Raw genomic sequence first — 14,900 nt, 5'->3', positions numbered from 1 at the left:
GATATTCTGCATTTCTAAATATTTATGGGATAATAGTCACTTCAGACAATTTGCCCATTTTACCACGGATCACCACTTTCCACGCAGCCTGCCATTTCTCTCATAAAATACAAACCCAGGCAAAACCTAAAATCTCTCTCCTTCCCCCTATTTCCAGGCCTTGTGCGTGTGTATAACCTCGAGAAAGCAATGCTCCTTCTCTGCGGATTATCCCCGAGTCACTTAAGGCCGCCGAGAGACAGGCCCAGGGGCGGGCCAGTGCCGCAGCCATCGCGGGCTCCCGGGGCCCGGCCGCCCCCGCCGGTGGGCGGAGCGCCGAGCGGCCCCGACCCGCGGGCGGCCGGGATCGCGGGCGGCCGAGCGGGCGGAGCCACCGCGCCAGCGGGCAGCTGCGGCATGTCGCACCCGTCCCCTGTCGCCCGGCCCGGCAAGGCCAGCAACCCCCGCGCCTTCTTCGATGTGGACATCGGGGGCGAGCGAGGTGGGGAGGGGGCGCGACGGAGCCCGGGCGAGCGCCCCGGGCCGGGGCGCAGTGCGGGCCGCGCGGGGCCCGGGCCCGGCTGCAGGAGCGGCTCCGGGCCGGGCCGGGCCGCGCCGCAGCGCTCAGGACGTGGGGGGGACCCTGGGCCGGGCCGGGCCGGGCGCTGCCCTGCGGGCTGCGAGCGCACAGCCCCGGCAGCGGGAGGAGGAGGAGGGCGTCCCGCCGCGAACGGGCCTCCCCCGCCAGAGCGAACGGGCCCGAGGAACATGGCGAGAAAGGCAACATGGCAGCACAGGGCCCGGCCGGGGGCCCGGTGGCGATGCCGGGGGTCGGGCACGGCGTTCCCATGGCAGCCGGCGCTGCCCGGCCTCGGCTCCCGGCGCTGCCCACGTGTGCGGCCGCTCCCGCGCCGCTCTCCACGTGCCGCGCCGTGCCGAGCGCGGCCTCGCCCGCTCGGAGCCGCCCCCGGCCCCCGTGGCTGGGCCCCGCGGAGCTGCCGCAGCACGGCCAGCCTGGCCTGGGGCCGGGCCGGCAGCGGGGGCTGTGCGGGGAAGGCTCGGGGAAACCGCAGCCCTGGTTCTCTTGGCGGCGCCAGTGCTGCCAGAGGTCACTCAGAAATCTGGGCAAACGGTCACAATCGAAAGAAGGAAACAACAGCAAGTTAGCTGGGGTACTACGTGAAAGGCTTAAAAATTTTACATGGAAAAAGATAGGGACTGCCTAAATCATGTCAGGATACTGCTTTTCACTTATTCATTCTGTTACTCAGAAGAATAGAAGAAGAAAGTCTATGAGATGATTTGCCTTTTATTGCCTTTCAGTTGTCTAATTTGTTTTCATTCCTGTATTAATTAGAATCAATATATTTACATTTAGCTACCGGTAGAGTGAAGTTATGTTAATTAATTGACTGTGAGGCTGATGAGAAAACAGGAGCTTCAACTGATGGAGGCTGCTAGGAGTGAGAAATAGCTCTGTGAGAAGCCAGTTAGTGAAGGAATGACAATTCAGCACAGAATCCATTTATCAGCAATTACGGGATCTGTTTGCTACTCAAGTTTAATTCCCTTCAGTTAAAACACGTACAGCAATTGTTTAACAATTGCTTGTGGTGTCTCCAATTGTAAATAGCCATTATTCATATGCATATAAAGTGTATCACTGTGTCTTTGTCAAATTCAGGTTTAAGAGAGTGAGGGGTAAGGGATGTGTTTAGCATGAGCTTTTTTATGGATTAAAAGTCTCCACAAAACAGTCATTGTATTGTATCTACTTTTGATTGAACAAACTACATATATACTAAAATTGACATAAGTGTGCATATTAAAATTCATAATTTGGCTTTAATATATGTATGTGTGATTTCCCACACACCTTTTTTTTTGGCAGAAAATGCGTTTGGCATTTTCATTAGTTTTTGGCAGAATCTGCCTTTATTCCTGCTACATTATTCTTGACAGGGGAATTCATTGTTGGTAATAACAATTTGCTAAAAACCCAATGTAACTCTGCAAGCAATTGCCACAGAGCAACTCCAAGATGGAAATTGAATAGTAATTGAAATAATAATAATAATAATAATAATAATAAAGCTTGAAACATTAATTTCTTTTGACATACAACGCTCAACACGTCACCGTGCCTAGGACAAGACTTAAAAATGTCTTATTCTCTCTTTGTCATTTCAGTTGGACGCATTGTCTTTGAATTATTTGCTGATGTTGTACCTAAAACTGCTGAGAATTTCCGTGCGCTGTGTACAGGAGAAAAAGGAACAGGACCTACCACTGGAAAACCTCTCCATTATAAAGGATGTCCTTTCCACAGGAGTAAGTTCTGGGAAATCCTCTGTTTTCCTATTGGTAACAAAAGTTGTCTACCATTGAAATAATATTAAAAAATATTTCAAGTACTTGTTAAAGAAACAACTTTACTGAAGGAAAGTTTTTCACTTTTTGATCCTCTGAATGATTATGTGTTTTTACCATGCACTGACAATAGTAAATTATAAATTTAGTAGGAATTTTGCAAAACTAGTTTACTCTGAGTTGTAAACAGGTTGAAATGAATTTCAGGTAAAGGTTTAAATATCAAGTGATAACCACATAACTGAAAAGGAGTACTTAGGTGACTTGGTAAATAAAAGACGGATTTTGGTTCCATTTAGGTGCTGGTGACAAGGATTGCTTTTCATCTTTGGGTTTTTTCCTTGTGCCTTGCTGAGACATTTCATAACTATTTTCTTTTACAGTTATTAAGGAATTTATGGTTCAAGGTGGAGATTTCTCAAACCAAAATGGCACAGGTGGAGAAAGTATATATGGTGAAAAATTTGAAGATGAAAACTTTCATTATCAGGTACTATGTTAAAAACACTGATGTATTCAGTTGTTGTGTTTCAGTGATGTTACTCCTGCTGCAGTAATAACAATTGTCAGCATGGGCACTAACCATTTTCATGTCATGTTGTATGTGGTAGCACATGACAGACTCTAAACAACACTGACTAAAACCTTACACATATCACTGTCCCATTGTTAAAGCAAAGCCCTGAATGCAGTTGTACTTGCCCCCAGACAGTATTTTAGGAGAAGAAAATACAGCAATCCTCCACTAATCAGATAACAAAATCCTGTATCAGATTGACAAAATCACAGAGTCTGTTAGGTTGGAAAACACTTGTAGCATCAACGAGTCCAAGTCTTGACCAAACAGCACCTTGTCAAGTGGAGTATAGCACTAAGTGCCATATATAGACAGGTCTTGAACACCTCCAGGGATGATGACTCCACCACATCCCTGGGCAGCGCATCCCCTTCTGTCAAGAAATTCCTCACAAGGTCCAACCTTAACCTCTCCTTGTGCAACTTGAGGCCATTTCCTCCTATCCTGTTGCTGATTGCCTGGGAGAACAGACTGACCCCCCACCTTGCTTTCAGGTAGTTGTAGGGAGTGATAAAGTCACCCTTGAACATTCTTTTCTCAAAAACCTCAGCTCCCTCAGCCACTCCTCACAGGACTGAAAGGACTTAAGTTTGGAGCAGTAACTGGAAATGTTACTCCAGCGTTCATCATAAAGATAATTCCAGTTGTGTTCTCTGAAGTCTGACACTCTGGTGGTGCCCACAGCACTGCTGCTAACAGTGTCTGTCTGTTGGTACTGTCACAGGATCACATCCCTGAAGATGACTTTGTGTCATTATGTGTTTGGTTGTTCCTTGAGATCAAGAGGTAGTTGTGAATATGATACAAATGATTCCCGTTTCTGTACTTCTCAGCTCTAACAAATGTTGTCAGAGTGCCAGAGATATGTTGAAGAACGCATTTGGATCCTGTACAGAGTCTTAAGAGCATGATTCCTGTTATCTATTTGCCAAGTATGTTAGGATTTCACTGGGAATTTAAATGTCTCTGTTAGGTAGAAATTCACTAGCTTTTGCATTTAATCCAGCAGCCCTGCAGTGTTCTCACCCACTATCTCAGAATACAGAGTTGTTTTTGTTGATATTTGAGGACACTGGAACTGTTTGTTCTTGTGCTGGTTGCATGGACTGTTGCAAATTGCAGTAAACTGCAAAACTTTTGTCAGTAGTCAGTTTATCATCTCAGATCAGTCCCACTAGGCTTTTCTTGATGCCACTTCTCCAGCTAATGGCTCTGCTGTTGGGGAACACCCAACTTACACAACCCCAAGCACTGTTACTATGGCATAGTTTTGCAAGCCTTGGATCTGTCAGAGAATCTGATTTTGTCCAGATTTTTTTGCTTGCTTTATAAGTTTACAAAATGACCACAGAAGCCATAATGAGAAAGACACTCCATCTGTCTGCAGTGCTTTTCAAAACACAGCAAGAAAATTCATGAGTGACAAGAGTTTTCTTTATAGAGACTCTCGTAATTTGGGACTAAAATTGATAGTTGGTCCCAGACAAAATGGGGTTGGGTATAAGTGGGGAGACTGAAGGCACCAGACTGCTCTCTATAATTTCCAACTTGTCCCCCCACATCTTTACAGACAAAAGGTAAACCTGCAGGTTTAAGGCAACACCAGAACTTACTGTTACTTGTTTTTTTTTGTTTACAAACTATTGCTGTCTAGCACTAGCTGTAACTGGGGAGAGGGGGAGGAAAAGCTAAGATTTACAGGGCTTAGGCAGTGAAGCAGTGACCAGCCTCAAATGGTATTTGCAAAAATCTGCTGTGGGGCAACCCTTCTGTTTAACTTGTTTGCCAGCAACTACAATGCAAAGTGTCAGATATTTGTTTTGGAGGCTGCAATCCTACCAGCTGCCTTCTCTTGCTCTGGGACACAGGCTCCTCTGTCATTTGCCATCTCTGACTCCCAGGGCAAGTTTCAAGGTTAGAACAGATAAAGCCAAGATTCCAGTAGCTTTCTGTTGGCTGGGTGTGATTCTGGCTCTTAGCTGTGGAACCTTTTCCCAGAGTTCCTAAGCCAAATCCTGACTGAAAAGATTCAGACTTACTGTGCCTTAGGACCAGGTAAACAGTTCAGGCAAGGAGGTCTCCCTACCTACCACTATGGAAATCCAAACACTATGTGGGAAAACAGCTTTCAAAACAACAGATTCTTGAAGTTGGTACAGAATGTAGGGAAAAAGCAGATGCTTAAATACACCAGGCTCAGACTGTTATCTCAAACTAATCAACCTCTCATTGAGCTCTGAAATCTGTTTCTATGTCCTCTGTGCTATCATCACTTTTTGTTCCTCCTCTCCTTCCCACAGTACCAAGTTTCTTGACAGTACCACAGCATGAATGCTTTAGATGTGTACCAATGTCTAGGTATAGCATCCTCACTTAGATTAAATGGAGTTCCTTGCACTTAGTAACCAGACCAACTTGGGGAGAGTAACAACTTCATGGCTGGGTTGTGCCACTTAAACAAGACATTCACAACATGTAATAAAAAATACATTTTTGCAGTGCAGAATAATTTATGTGCTGGGACAAGAAAAGTCTTAGTTCAAAAAAGGAAAAAGTTCTTGCAAGAAACAGGATAAACAGTATCTTCTTACATTAGGCTGTTTAACAATTTTCTTTTAGTTTGAGGCCTGGTGGCCTAAGTGGCAGAACAATTATATGGTTAAAAATCCCAACAGACTAAAAACTGCATCGCTAGGAAAGGGAAGGAGATTAAAAATCCCCAAACAAAATGACCAAATCATGAATTTCAAAGACCACAGTCCTCTAAACTCCATAATTCTACACCATACTTTGTGTGCATAATCCTTTTAAAATTCACATTACATACCCATCTTAGCAGCTCAACATTAAAGTTGGTTTCAGTGGTATGTAGCCTCACTTCTTAAGGCCAGTGATCTTAAATAATTCAGTGAGGAACTTCACTCCTTTCCCAGGTGATCTGCCTAAACTCATCAGCTGTGTAGGGGGTGGATTGTAGAAGCAGGAGACAGGTGTTACAACGTTAAGTCACATGTGGCTGTGCTTGCTGGATTGGTAGGGGCTAGGTGAAGACCCTGAGCTGAGCATTTGCCCTCTTCAGTCAGGGTGAGTAAAATTAGTTTGCACCTGTATGCAATTGGTTTACAAAGTTGCTATGGCTGTCATGGCTATGTTTATGATCAGCCTTACAGAACCTTCCATATGATTTTATAACATATTTTAAATGCTGATGGTGATCTTTTCCCCCCCCAATGCAGCATGACAAACCAGGTCTGCTGAGCATGGCAAATGCAGGACCTGGTACTAATGGCTCTCAGTTCTTTATTACAACGGTGCCTACTCCTCACCTGGATGGGAAACATGTGGTGTTTGGCCAAGTGATCAAAGGAATGGGTGTAGTTAAAATACTAGAAAACGTTGAAGTGAAAGGAGAAAATCCTGCTAAGGTAAGCAAAAGGCAAAGCACTGAGGGATGATGTTTATTATTTCATTATATGATGTGTAATCATTTCTTCTAAATTCCTGGTGTAGTATTTTAGAACTATTAAATGTTAGTTATTTTTGCTAACTGGTAATTTCCATTTTACTGCCCTTGTTAAGAGGCTTTTGTTCTTGCACTGTACATTTTCCTTGCACAAACCATTTATTGTTCAACATAGCTGTGAGGGTGGAAGCCTTTGCCAGAAGTGTAGGATGGGTGATGAAATGAAAAGGTGGAATTCACAATCCCACCTAAATGATACGTAATTCTTATAATTTTTATGTCAGAAGTCATGTTTCTGAAAAAGCAATTGGTGTGTAGGTCATAGCAGCTTGTGGGTGTTGGATGAATTAATACATCTAACTTTAAAAGTCTTGGCAGTTGAAGAAAGAACCATCTTCTCTAATGTAGAAGAATTTCCATGTCTTGTTTTTTGCTGCACTTCAGCTTGCTGCCAGTTCCTCTTGCAGCCTCCCCGTGAAGCGTGGGTATGGTGTTTTAGGAATGCTGATCCTCTGAACACAACACTTGGTGTGATAAAAGCCTTTTGATGAGGATAGGCTAATGATGTGATGGGTTTCTGAAATAAATGCACCCAAACAACAGATGAAAAAGCCTTTTTATGGACTTTCAAAAATTTCAAAGAGCACTTGGAAGTTACTGCTTTTTAAAAAATTGTCTTAATAAGCAATACTACTATTTACACTTCATTTTTTCAGTTGTGTGTCATAGCCGAATGTGGAGAGCTAAAGGAAGGAGATGACTGGGGAATTACTCCCCAGGATGGATCTGGAGATGCTCATCCAGATTTTCCTGAAGATTCAGATATAGACTTAAAAGATGTAAGTATTTTTCTTCTTGGGTATTTTACAGATTGCAAGACTTGTAGGTGATCTGAGTTACATGGTGTCTGTGATGATGTTAATTAAGCTTTTTTTCTTAAGAATGGAATGAGGCCCTGGTTAAATGGTGACATTCCATTTTAAGAAAGGGAAGGCTGTGTGGGAAGGGATTGTTACCTCTTTTTTTTTTCAGTGCTAATTTCAGCCCATTTTTTCCCCCCAGTAACTAAAACCTCACTTAAAATTGTCACACTTATTTTCTGTTCTTGATTTCTTTTTATTTCTGTTTGTGCTGTAATGTCAGGTTGCAATTACTAGAACTCCATCCTGCAGACAACTAACTTAATGTTGTTATCTACACACTTTTAAAAATACTCAGCCTTTAACAGACTCTGCCCCACTTATTAGAAATAAATGATTGGCCTTTTTAAAAGGTTTTTAGTACATCAGAGGTAGTTGTTCATTATTCCCAGTAGTTGTTTACTTTTTAGATTGTTCAAACCTGCAGAAGATCTGTTGTTGGAAGTCAGGGAGCAGACTGGTGAAAGCAGCTCTTCTGCAGGGTTTTAATTTCTTATGTAGGTGAACTAGACAAACTGTGTAAGTCAAACAGTGATTTGTGAGAGGGGGAAGAAAAGGGGGCTGCATGAGTAGATTCCAAATAGAGAATTAGAATTGTAAAAATCCATTTGAGCTAGAAAACAAACTCCTTGGCTTTTGAGAAGCACTTCAACTTATGAAAATGCTTTTGGATAGCCTTTGATGTAGTGTAGAATTGAAGTTGGCAATTGCCTGTGCCCTTTAACTTAAAACTTGTTCATATAAACCAACTACAGAAACCATGGTAACATTGGTCTCACACTGATCAGTTTTTGCCAAGGTTACTGATTCTAGTAGGGTAAAATAAACAGCTGTAATGATAAACTATTTCTAATTACCACTAGAGAAGTAACTTGAAGTGTATACAGTTGTGGAAGTAGAAATGATGGACTTGATAAAGACAGGCAGTTCTTTTCTCCTTCCATTGATAACGTTAAGTGTTCAGAGAGAAGGAGCATTGTGTTGACATGACTTCCACTTTGAGCGTGTGCAGGGTTCACGTGAGTGATACTGTTTTGAGAAGCAGAAGACAACGTTTCGTCAGGAATAAGGCAGTCTTGGTTGAATACTTTGCTTGTAAATTTATCTTCTTTTCTTTGAATAATGGTCAACACCTTTATATATAGCTCTATGTGGGTAGCAGCATTTAGGGAAAAGAGTTGGACTACTCTGTCTTCTCTAGTATTTTCTCACCATTTATATTGTAGAAAAGCCACTAGGAATTTCATCTTTCAGATCTTTGTGTTACATAAAGTAAAGGATATTACAGAAGTAGTTTGAAGGTAGTATTTTGTTTGAAATTGGAGTTTTTCTATTCTGAGATCTTATAAACCTTAAAAGAGGATGGGCCTGGGATCATACTGTTAAACATTAGTTAATTCATGACTTCTTTCATAAATACATTCATCCTTTATATTTCCCATCTATTTTATTAGGTTGACAAGATTGTGGCCATAGCAGAAGACACAAAGAATATAGGAAATACTTTCTTCAAATCGCAAAATTGGGCAATGGCAGCTAAAAAGTATAGTAAAAGTTTACGGTAAGGCTCTCATCCCTCAATCAGGTGGTTCCTGTAATCCAAATGAATCTCACTCTTAAGCAATGATTTGTGCCTTTAAAAGGTGCCTGGTGCAGTGCTCTTTTCTTTTCTTTTTTAAACAAAGATCCTTCTGAATCTTGAAAACATCTGGTTGATTTTTAGCTACATAATCAAGTAAGTCTTCCACTCTGTGCTAGGTAAGAAGTATTGCTGAGAACTGCCTAAGTACTCTTTATAATACTGCCACTGTGCAGGTACATACCTGGGAAGAAAAGCATAGTAGTATCCAGGGTAGTTAATGGACAGCAAGGAAGGGAAATGATTTTCTATGATTTATAAAAAGCAGTAGCTTTAGGAAATTGAGAAGTTCAAAAGACCAACGTGGCCCTTACTCATTCATTATTGGTTTTTTTTTCTGTGGGTCCATACCATCATCCTGACTTCATTAATAATTCAGACTTGCCTTCAAAATCATTGTCTTTCTGATTTGCTTCCATACTGTTCCTTTCATATTTTCATGCGTTTTAAGTATGTGAACATCTCTTAAAAATAAAGTTATACTTACTGACCTTTATCCAAACCTTCTTAATGATCAGTGGTTAAGCAACAGTGACAAAAAGGTAAGAAAAAAAAATCAGGAATATTTAATGCTTCAGCTGAGATTTTATCAGACTGGGTTTCAAATAAATGTCACCTTTCTGAACCATAAAATGAATCCTTTAATTGCAGATACTAACCCAAGATGCAGTGTCTCAACCTGCCCTTAAAAAGCCCATCATAGAAACAGGAACCCCAAAGTAAAAAGGATTTCTATGCAAACCTTTTGGAAACTGTACGTAAAAAAGGCTGGAATGGATCTTGAAGGATCTTTGTTGTCTCTGTCCATTTTCTCTCCCCATTCTTATGTAAATACCAGGTATAATTACACCATCCCTTCCAGTTAGGTGTCTTGCTCACTTTTAAGCACATCCAGTGAAAGCTCTTCCTGTTTGAGCTGCTTTGGTGCTTATTTGTCCTTGTAGGTGGAAATCATAGTAATTTTCTAGACTAAATGAATCTGATCTTTCCAGCTTTTCCTTATAGGCCATACTTTTATGGACATGCCCTGTAAATGTAGCTTAGAATCTAATACTTCATGTAGGATGGTGACCTTTAGCTGGCACTTCACTAGAACTGATTGGAAGAGAATAGCTCTTGCCAGGGTATCCCATGGCTTAGGTACAATCTACCTGGCACACCATCTGAAAATGCTTTTTTCTTTTCACCTACAGTAACCATTCCAATCTTATGTTCTTTTTCTTGTTTTATTGCTTCTTAGCATTTTAAAAAAAATACATTTTACATGTTAGAATTGACACCTTTTTTTTTAAACAAAAAGAAAGTATTACTTCCTATTATCTCCCTTGATACTTACTCCACTGATTCTTTAACTTGGAAGCTCTAACCTTATGTCCAGAATGGTTGCAGTCTTTAATGTTTTGGTGTGATTTATAAATATTATACATGTGTTCCATTTGTTTTGAACATAATACAGATTTGTGTTATAGCTCACCTTTTACATGTTTGCTCTTTCTTCTTGTTCTCATCTTCAGCAAGTGGAACAAGCACTGGGACTGCATCTAATTTAGAAGCACAAAGCTTCTGATTTACTTTTTAAGTATTGCTAATTTTTGTGATACAAAGGTTGCATATGAACAACAAAAAAGACAGGGCATGCAAAAAGTGAACTTCCATAGGCCCTGATCTGCAAAGACTACATTAATTCATAGCATGCTTAAAATGTGAATGTATGCAAGCACAATTTTTGTTTTTTAAACAGAACTCGGAGAAGTTCTATCAAATAGACCATTAAGGAGTTAAAACTTTGTATCCACAGCAGACCTTTGCCACTGAAAATAAAAACCAGACAGCATTAGCACATTGTAAATTAAGAAATGTGCTTTCAAAACAGAGATGCAGTAACTGCTGTGGCTCTATCCTGAACCAGTGTCAGTTTTGAAATTCAGGAAAAGTCATGAAGGGGGACAGTGGGAAGAAGGTGATGTTACTAATGCTCATAAACCACACTCCTTTACAAAGTAAAGTTAGCTTCAGATTTTAGCTACAAATGCCTAACCTAATTAAAAGGTTATTGAGGGAACTCAAGAAGAGATGAAGCTTCTCGTGAACATGGAAGGTGCAGTGGTGGTGTTGATTTTCTAGCACTGATGAGCAACGTGTTTTTTGAGAGTAAACTTGAGATAAAGTCTGATGTTTTCCTGCAGTAGAATAGTGCATTTGTCTAAGAAAAAGAGTGTGCTAATACAGTGGAGGACTAAGAGTTGCAGGAAAACATTCCTTAGTGAGAGTTGATTGGTTTTTTAGGGCAGGGTTTATGTATTTAGTTTAATAAGGATTTGTAACAGTTGAATTGAAGCTGCTTTAGAAGTAGTGTGGATAGGTTGGTTCACACATATCTGTGGAGAGATAGCTAAGGGCAGGACAAAAACTGAAGTTGCAACACTAACCCATGTTGTGTATGAATCTGTTTTTCTGCAGGTATGTAGAAGCTTCTGAAGAAGTGGCAGAGGAGGCAGACAAGCCCAAGTTAAAGACTGTTGCTTTGACCTGTGTTCTAAACATTGGTGCTTGCAAACTAAAACTGTCAGATTGGCAGGGAGCCATTGACAGCTGTTCAGAGGTAAATGTAATGTTCAATATCTTGGTCAAGAATTGGCCTGTGTAGACACAAGACCACAAAGCTTTTTTAAAGTCTTTGGACAAGCTTATGATTTGAAAGTAAACAAGTAGAAGCTTATGGTGAAGTTAGTACTAACTTTCCAATATGTGGCTTTTTAAAAAGATTCTGAAATTGAAATGAATCATTAGAAACAAACAAAAGAGGGCTGTTGCTTACTGCCAGGAAAAAAGCACATCATTGTCAGTTTGGATTGTAGAGCTACTTCTTACATTACAAAGAGTTAAACTGTTTTTCCTCTTTGAGTGAAAGAGGAATACTTTCCTCTGGAAGACAAATATGAGCAAAATGTTTTATTTGCCTCTAGATTTGATGGCCTTGTATTTTATTCATGGCAGAGACTTTAACTAAGTAACTAACCTTCCAGGTAGGCTTAATAGTAAAATAAAATGACTGAATAGCAAGAAAGAAACAAGATAATGATAAATCTGGAAAAAAAGAAAACCAGTAGAATTAAAGGAAAAAAAAAAAAAAAAGGAACCATGACATGGGCAGAGTGAAAATTTAGTAAATTTGAGGAAACTAAATAATTCAGTAAAATTCCAATAATACGAAGAAAACAGAGGAAAGAATGCTCTTATCTGTTAGCAAAGGATCCTGAGCAGCATCTCCTAGGGCCTTGTGCTGAAAGCAGGAGTCTCACCTTATCTGTGTGTGAGGTCATTAGAATGCTGCCTTGCTTTCTAGCTTGCTGATGGTGGAAAACCTTCATAAACCTATATTTAGAATGGACAAATGGGGAAGGAGGAAAGAAGAAAATAGTAAAAATATTGTGTAATGTGATATCTGTCACCTAGAAAATGGTAAAAACTGAAACAAAAGTGTTACAGGTAGAAATTACTATAACTAATAATACTTGCCATTGTGGGAAGAAAATTGCACTTCCTTTTTTTAAGAGTAAACAATTGTTAGATGAAGGCAACTTCACAGCTATAATAGACTTCTGTAAGTCATTCAGCTTATGTCTAATAACTGTGTCAGTGCTTTAATCAGAACACCAGTTTCCTAAAATTAGCTAGTAAAGTTCTAGGTAATTGTTAATGAGAAACTGTACACTTTTACTTTTATGATTTCATAAGGCCAAAAGCAATTTAAATTAACAGCCTGGAATACATGCATTGTTTGGTGTAAATAATGAATTATGAACAGCTGAACCTGTTCAAACAAACCTTGCATTGAAATAGCTGTAAGCACAATGGTCAAAGTAAAACCAAAGAATGCTACTTCTGTATATACAATCCAGACTAATTCTTAGCACAGAAGAGGCTGAAGGCTTTATACTAGGTAGATCAATAGGAGCACTCACAGTAACACTTCCTTTCTATTAACAGCCAATACCCAAGTGATTTAAAAAATATGGATGTGTTGTCTATTAATGACTTAAGGTTAGTAAATTAAATTATTAAAGCAACACATTGCTGTGAAGACATTTCCTCTAAACACTGAGAAGCTATATTCTTTAAATTAAAGACACACAATAGAACTAACTGCAGTAAAAATGTGATCTTCACAGGCAAGATAAGGTAACAGCTAGCTGACCAAATTATCTGAGGTATTCTGAAAAAATGATCAAAGTAATCAAATAGTGGAACAATCTTTTTTCCCAGCCATTGTATTTCCTATTTTGATATTGTCATATTAGAGCTGGTATATACACATTATTGAAAACATTCAGCTCAAAAAAGGCGTAATGACTGGAACTTGGCAAAGCTCCTGAAGCATGATGAGATGGATTGCTTGCATGTATTTTTCTAGCCCACAGTGAAAAAAAACTTTACAGGAAATCTCTTTATTTATGATGCCATTTGAGGAGGTTTGGTGCGAAGGAAGGAGCTGCAATAGAGAGATGCCCTGTGAGACTCGAGGTTAGGATAATTTGAACTGCAGCAACTCCTCAGCCCTGACAGCTCTCTATATATACACACACACAGCAGCTGTTCCATTTGGGCCTCGTGTGTGCTCATCCTTCACAAAAGACCACTTTTGCTGCAGCGATACTGAAGCTGATTACTTGCTATTCAGTGTGCTGCATTATAGCATTCCTTTTTACACAGTTAATGTTTTGACAGCTTACCCTCAAACCAACTGTGAAGATTGTCTGCTGGTGTGAATTGTGCCATTTGTGGAGATGGGAGGCTGTGAAGTATAAGAAATGTTAATGTGACAATTTTATTAAATTTACAGGCTCTTAAAATAGATCCAGCAAATACTAAAGCTCTCTACAGACGGGCTCAAGGATGGCAGGGAATAAAAGATCTTGATCAAGCACTGGTAATGATCACTTCTTTTTGTCTTTTTAAATTTAAAGTTCTGTCAGATCATTAATTTATATTTTTCTTTTATTTAAGGCTGATCTTAAAAAGGCTCATGAAATAGCCCCTGAAGACAAAGGTAAAATAAGCTGTTTCTTTAAAAATTCCCTTAAGAATTTAGCAAAGTATCCAGGGTAGTATTCAGTTGGAATTAATACGAGTGTGATGCCTAAAATGCTAGCTTCTTCTAAACACTGATATTCTCTAAGCACAGAACCCACTGAGGTGGAAAACCTGATTTTATACAGCAGTGATGCTTCTGTTGCACTGGAAAACCTGCTTATGTAGGTCAGCAGCATTCCTCTTGAACTGTGTCTGTATCTCACAGGGCTCTAACTAGCTTAATTTCCTCCTCTAATTGGGTGAGATTTTTATCTCCTAAGTTCTGTATTGGCACTCACACCATGCTTGCTGCATGCTCCTCGATGTGGTTGCCTTACTAGTTGAAAAGTCCCTTACACAAAGCAAGGGACAAGGCTTTTGCTGCTAGTATCTGACCTAATCAAAGATTAAATGCAGTTTTATGAAATACAACATAGGTAAGTTCCAGCAGGTGTTAACCTATGAGGAGACCTAATGTAAAGAGATTACTGTAACTCTGTCATTTTCTTTTTGAGCAGCTATCCAGACGGAAACACTCAAAATCAAGCAGAAGATAAAAGCCCAAAGGGAGAAAGAGAAAGCAGCTTATGCTAAAATGTTTGCTTGATTTCTTTTTTCCCTAAACATTTCAATCTATGCACTAATTCATGCAAAAGGATAAATGGAGTTGCTTCTTTCATTTGCCCTCTGCTGCAGTTTTCAGTGTTTACAACACAAAAGTCTAATAATAAAGACAAACTGTTCAAAGTTGATGTGGTTTTCTCCTTTTTAAGCTGTAGTGACTTGTGCTTTGCACCTCAGGTATTTTTCTGATGTATAAAGCAATGGTGGTTTTCACAGCTTAATAGTGCTTCCTGAGCAGCTTGGTTTCACATGAAG

General features: G+C 40.0%; 1 protein-coding gene across 1 annotated transcript; it reads left to right on the top strand.

Annotated features, from left to right (window-relative positions):
• Positions 1-299: 299 nt before the first annotated feature.
• On the top strand, positions 300-14,771 carry PPID (peptidylprolyl isomerase D). Its single transcript, XM_059470001.1, has 10 exons — positions 300-481; positions 2,170-2,310; positions 2,733-2,839; positions 6,163-6,351; positions 7,106-7,228; positions 8,764-8,870; positions 11,409-11,550; positions 13,792-13,878; positions 13,956-13,998; positions 14,540-14,771. Exons 1-10 carry the CDS (start codon positions 397-399, stop codon positions 14,626-14,628), a joined length of 1,113 nt encoding a protein of 370 aa, XP_059325984.1. The 5' UTR covers positions 300-396; the 3' UTR covers positions 14,629-14,771.
• The last annotated feature ends 129 nt before the right edge of the window (positions 14,772-14,900 follow it).

This window comes from Ammospiza nelsoni, chromosome 4 (assembly GCF_027579445.1).
Source record: "Ammospiza nelsoni isolate bAmmNel1 chromosome 4, bAmmNel1.pri, whole genome shotgun sequence".
In the NCBI taxonomy this organism is placed as follows: Eukaryota; Metazoa; Chordata; class Aves; order Passeriformes; family Passerellidae; genus Ammospiza; species Ammospiza nelsoni.
Note: the sequence above shows the minus strand (reverse complement) of the source record. Positions and strands in the feature narration are given on the sequence as shown.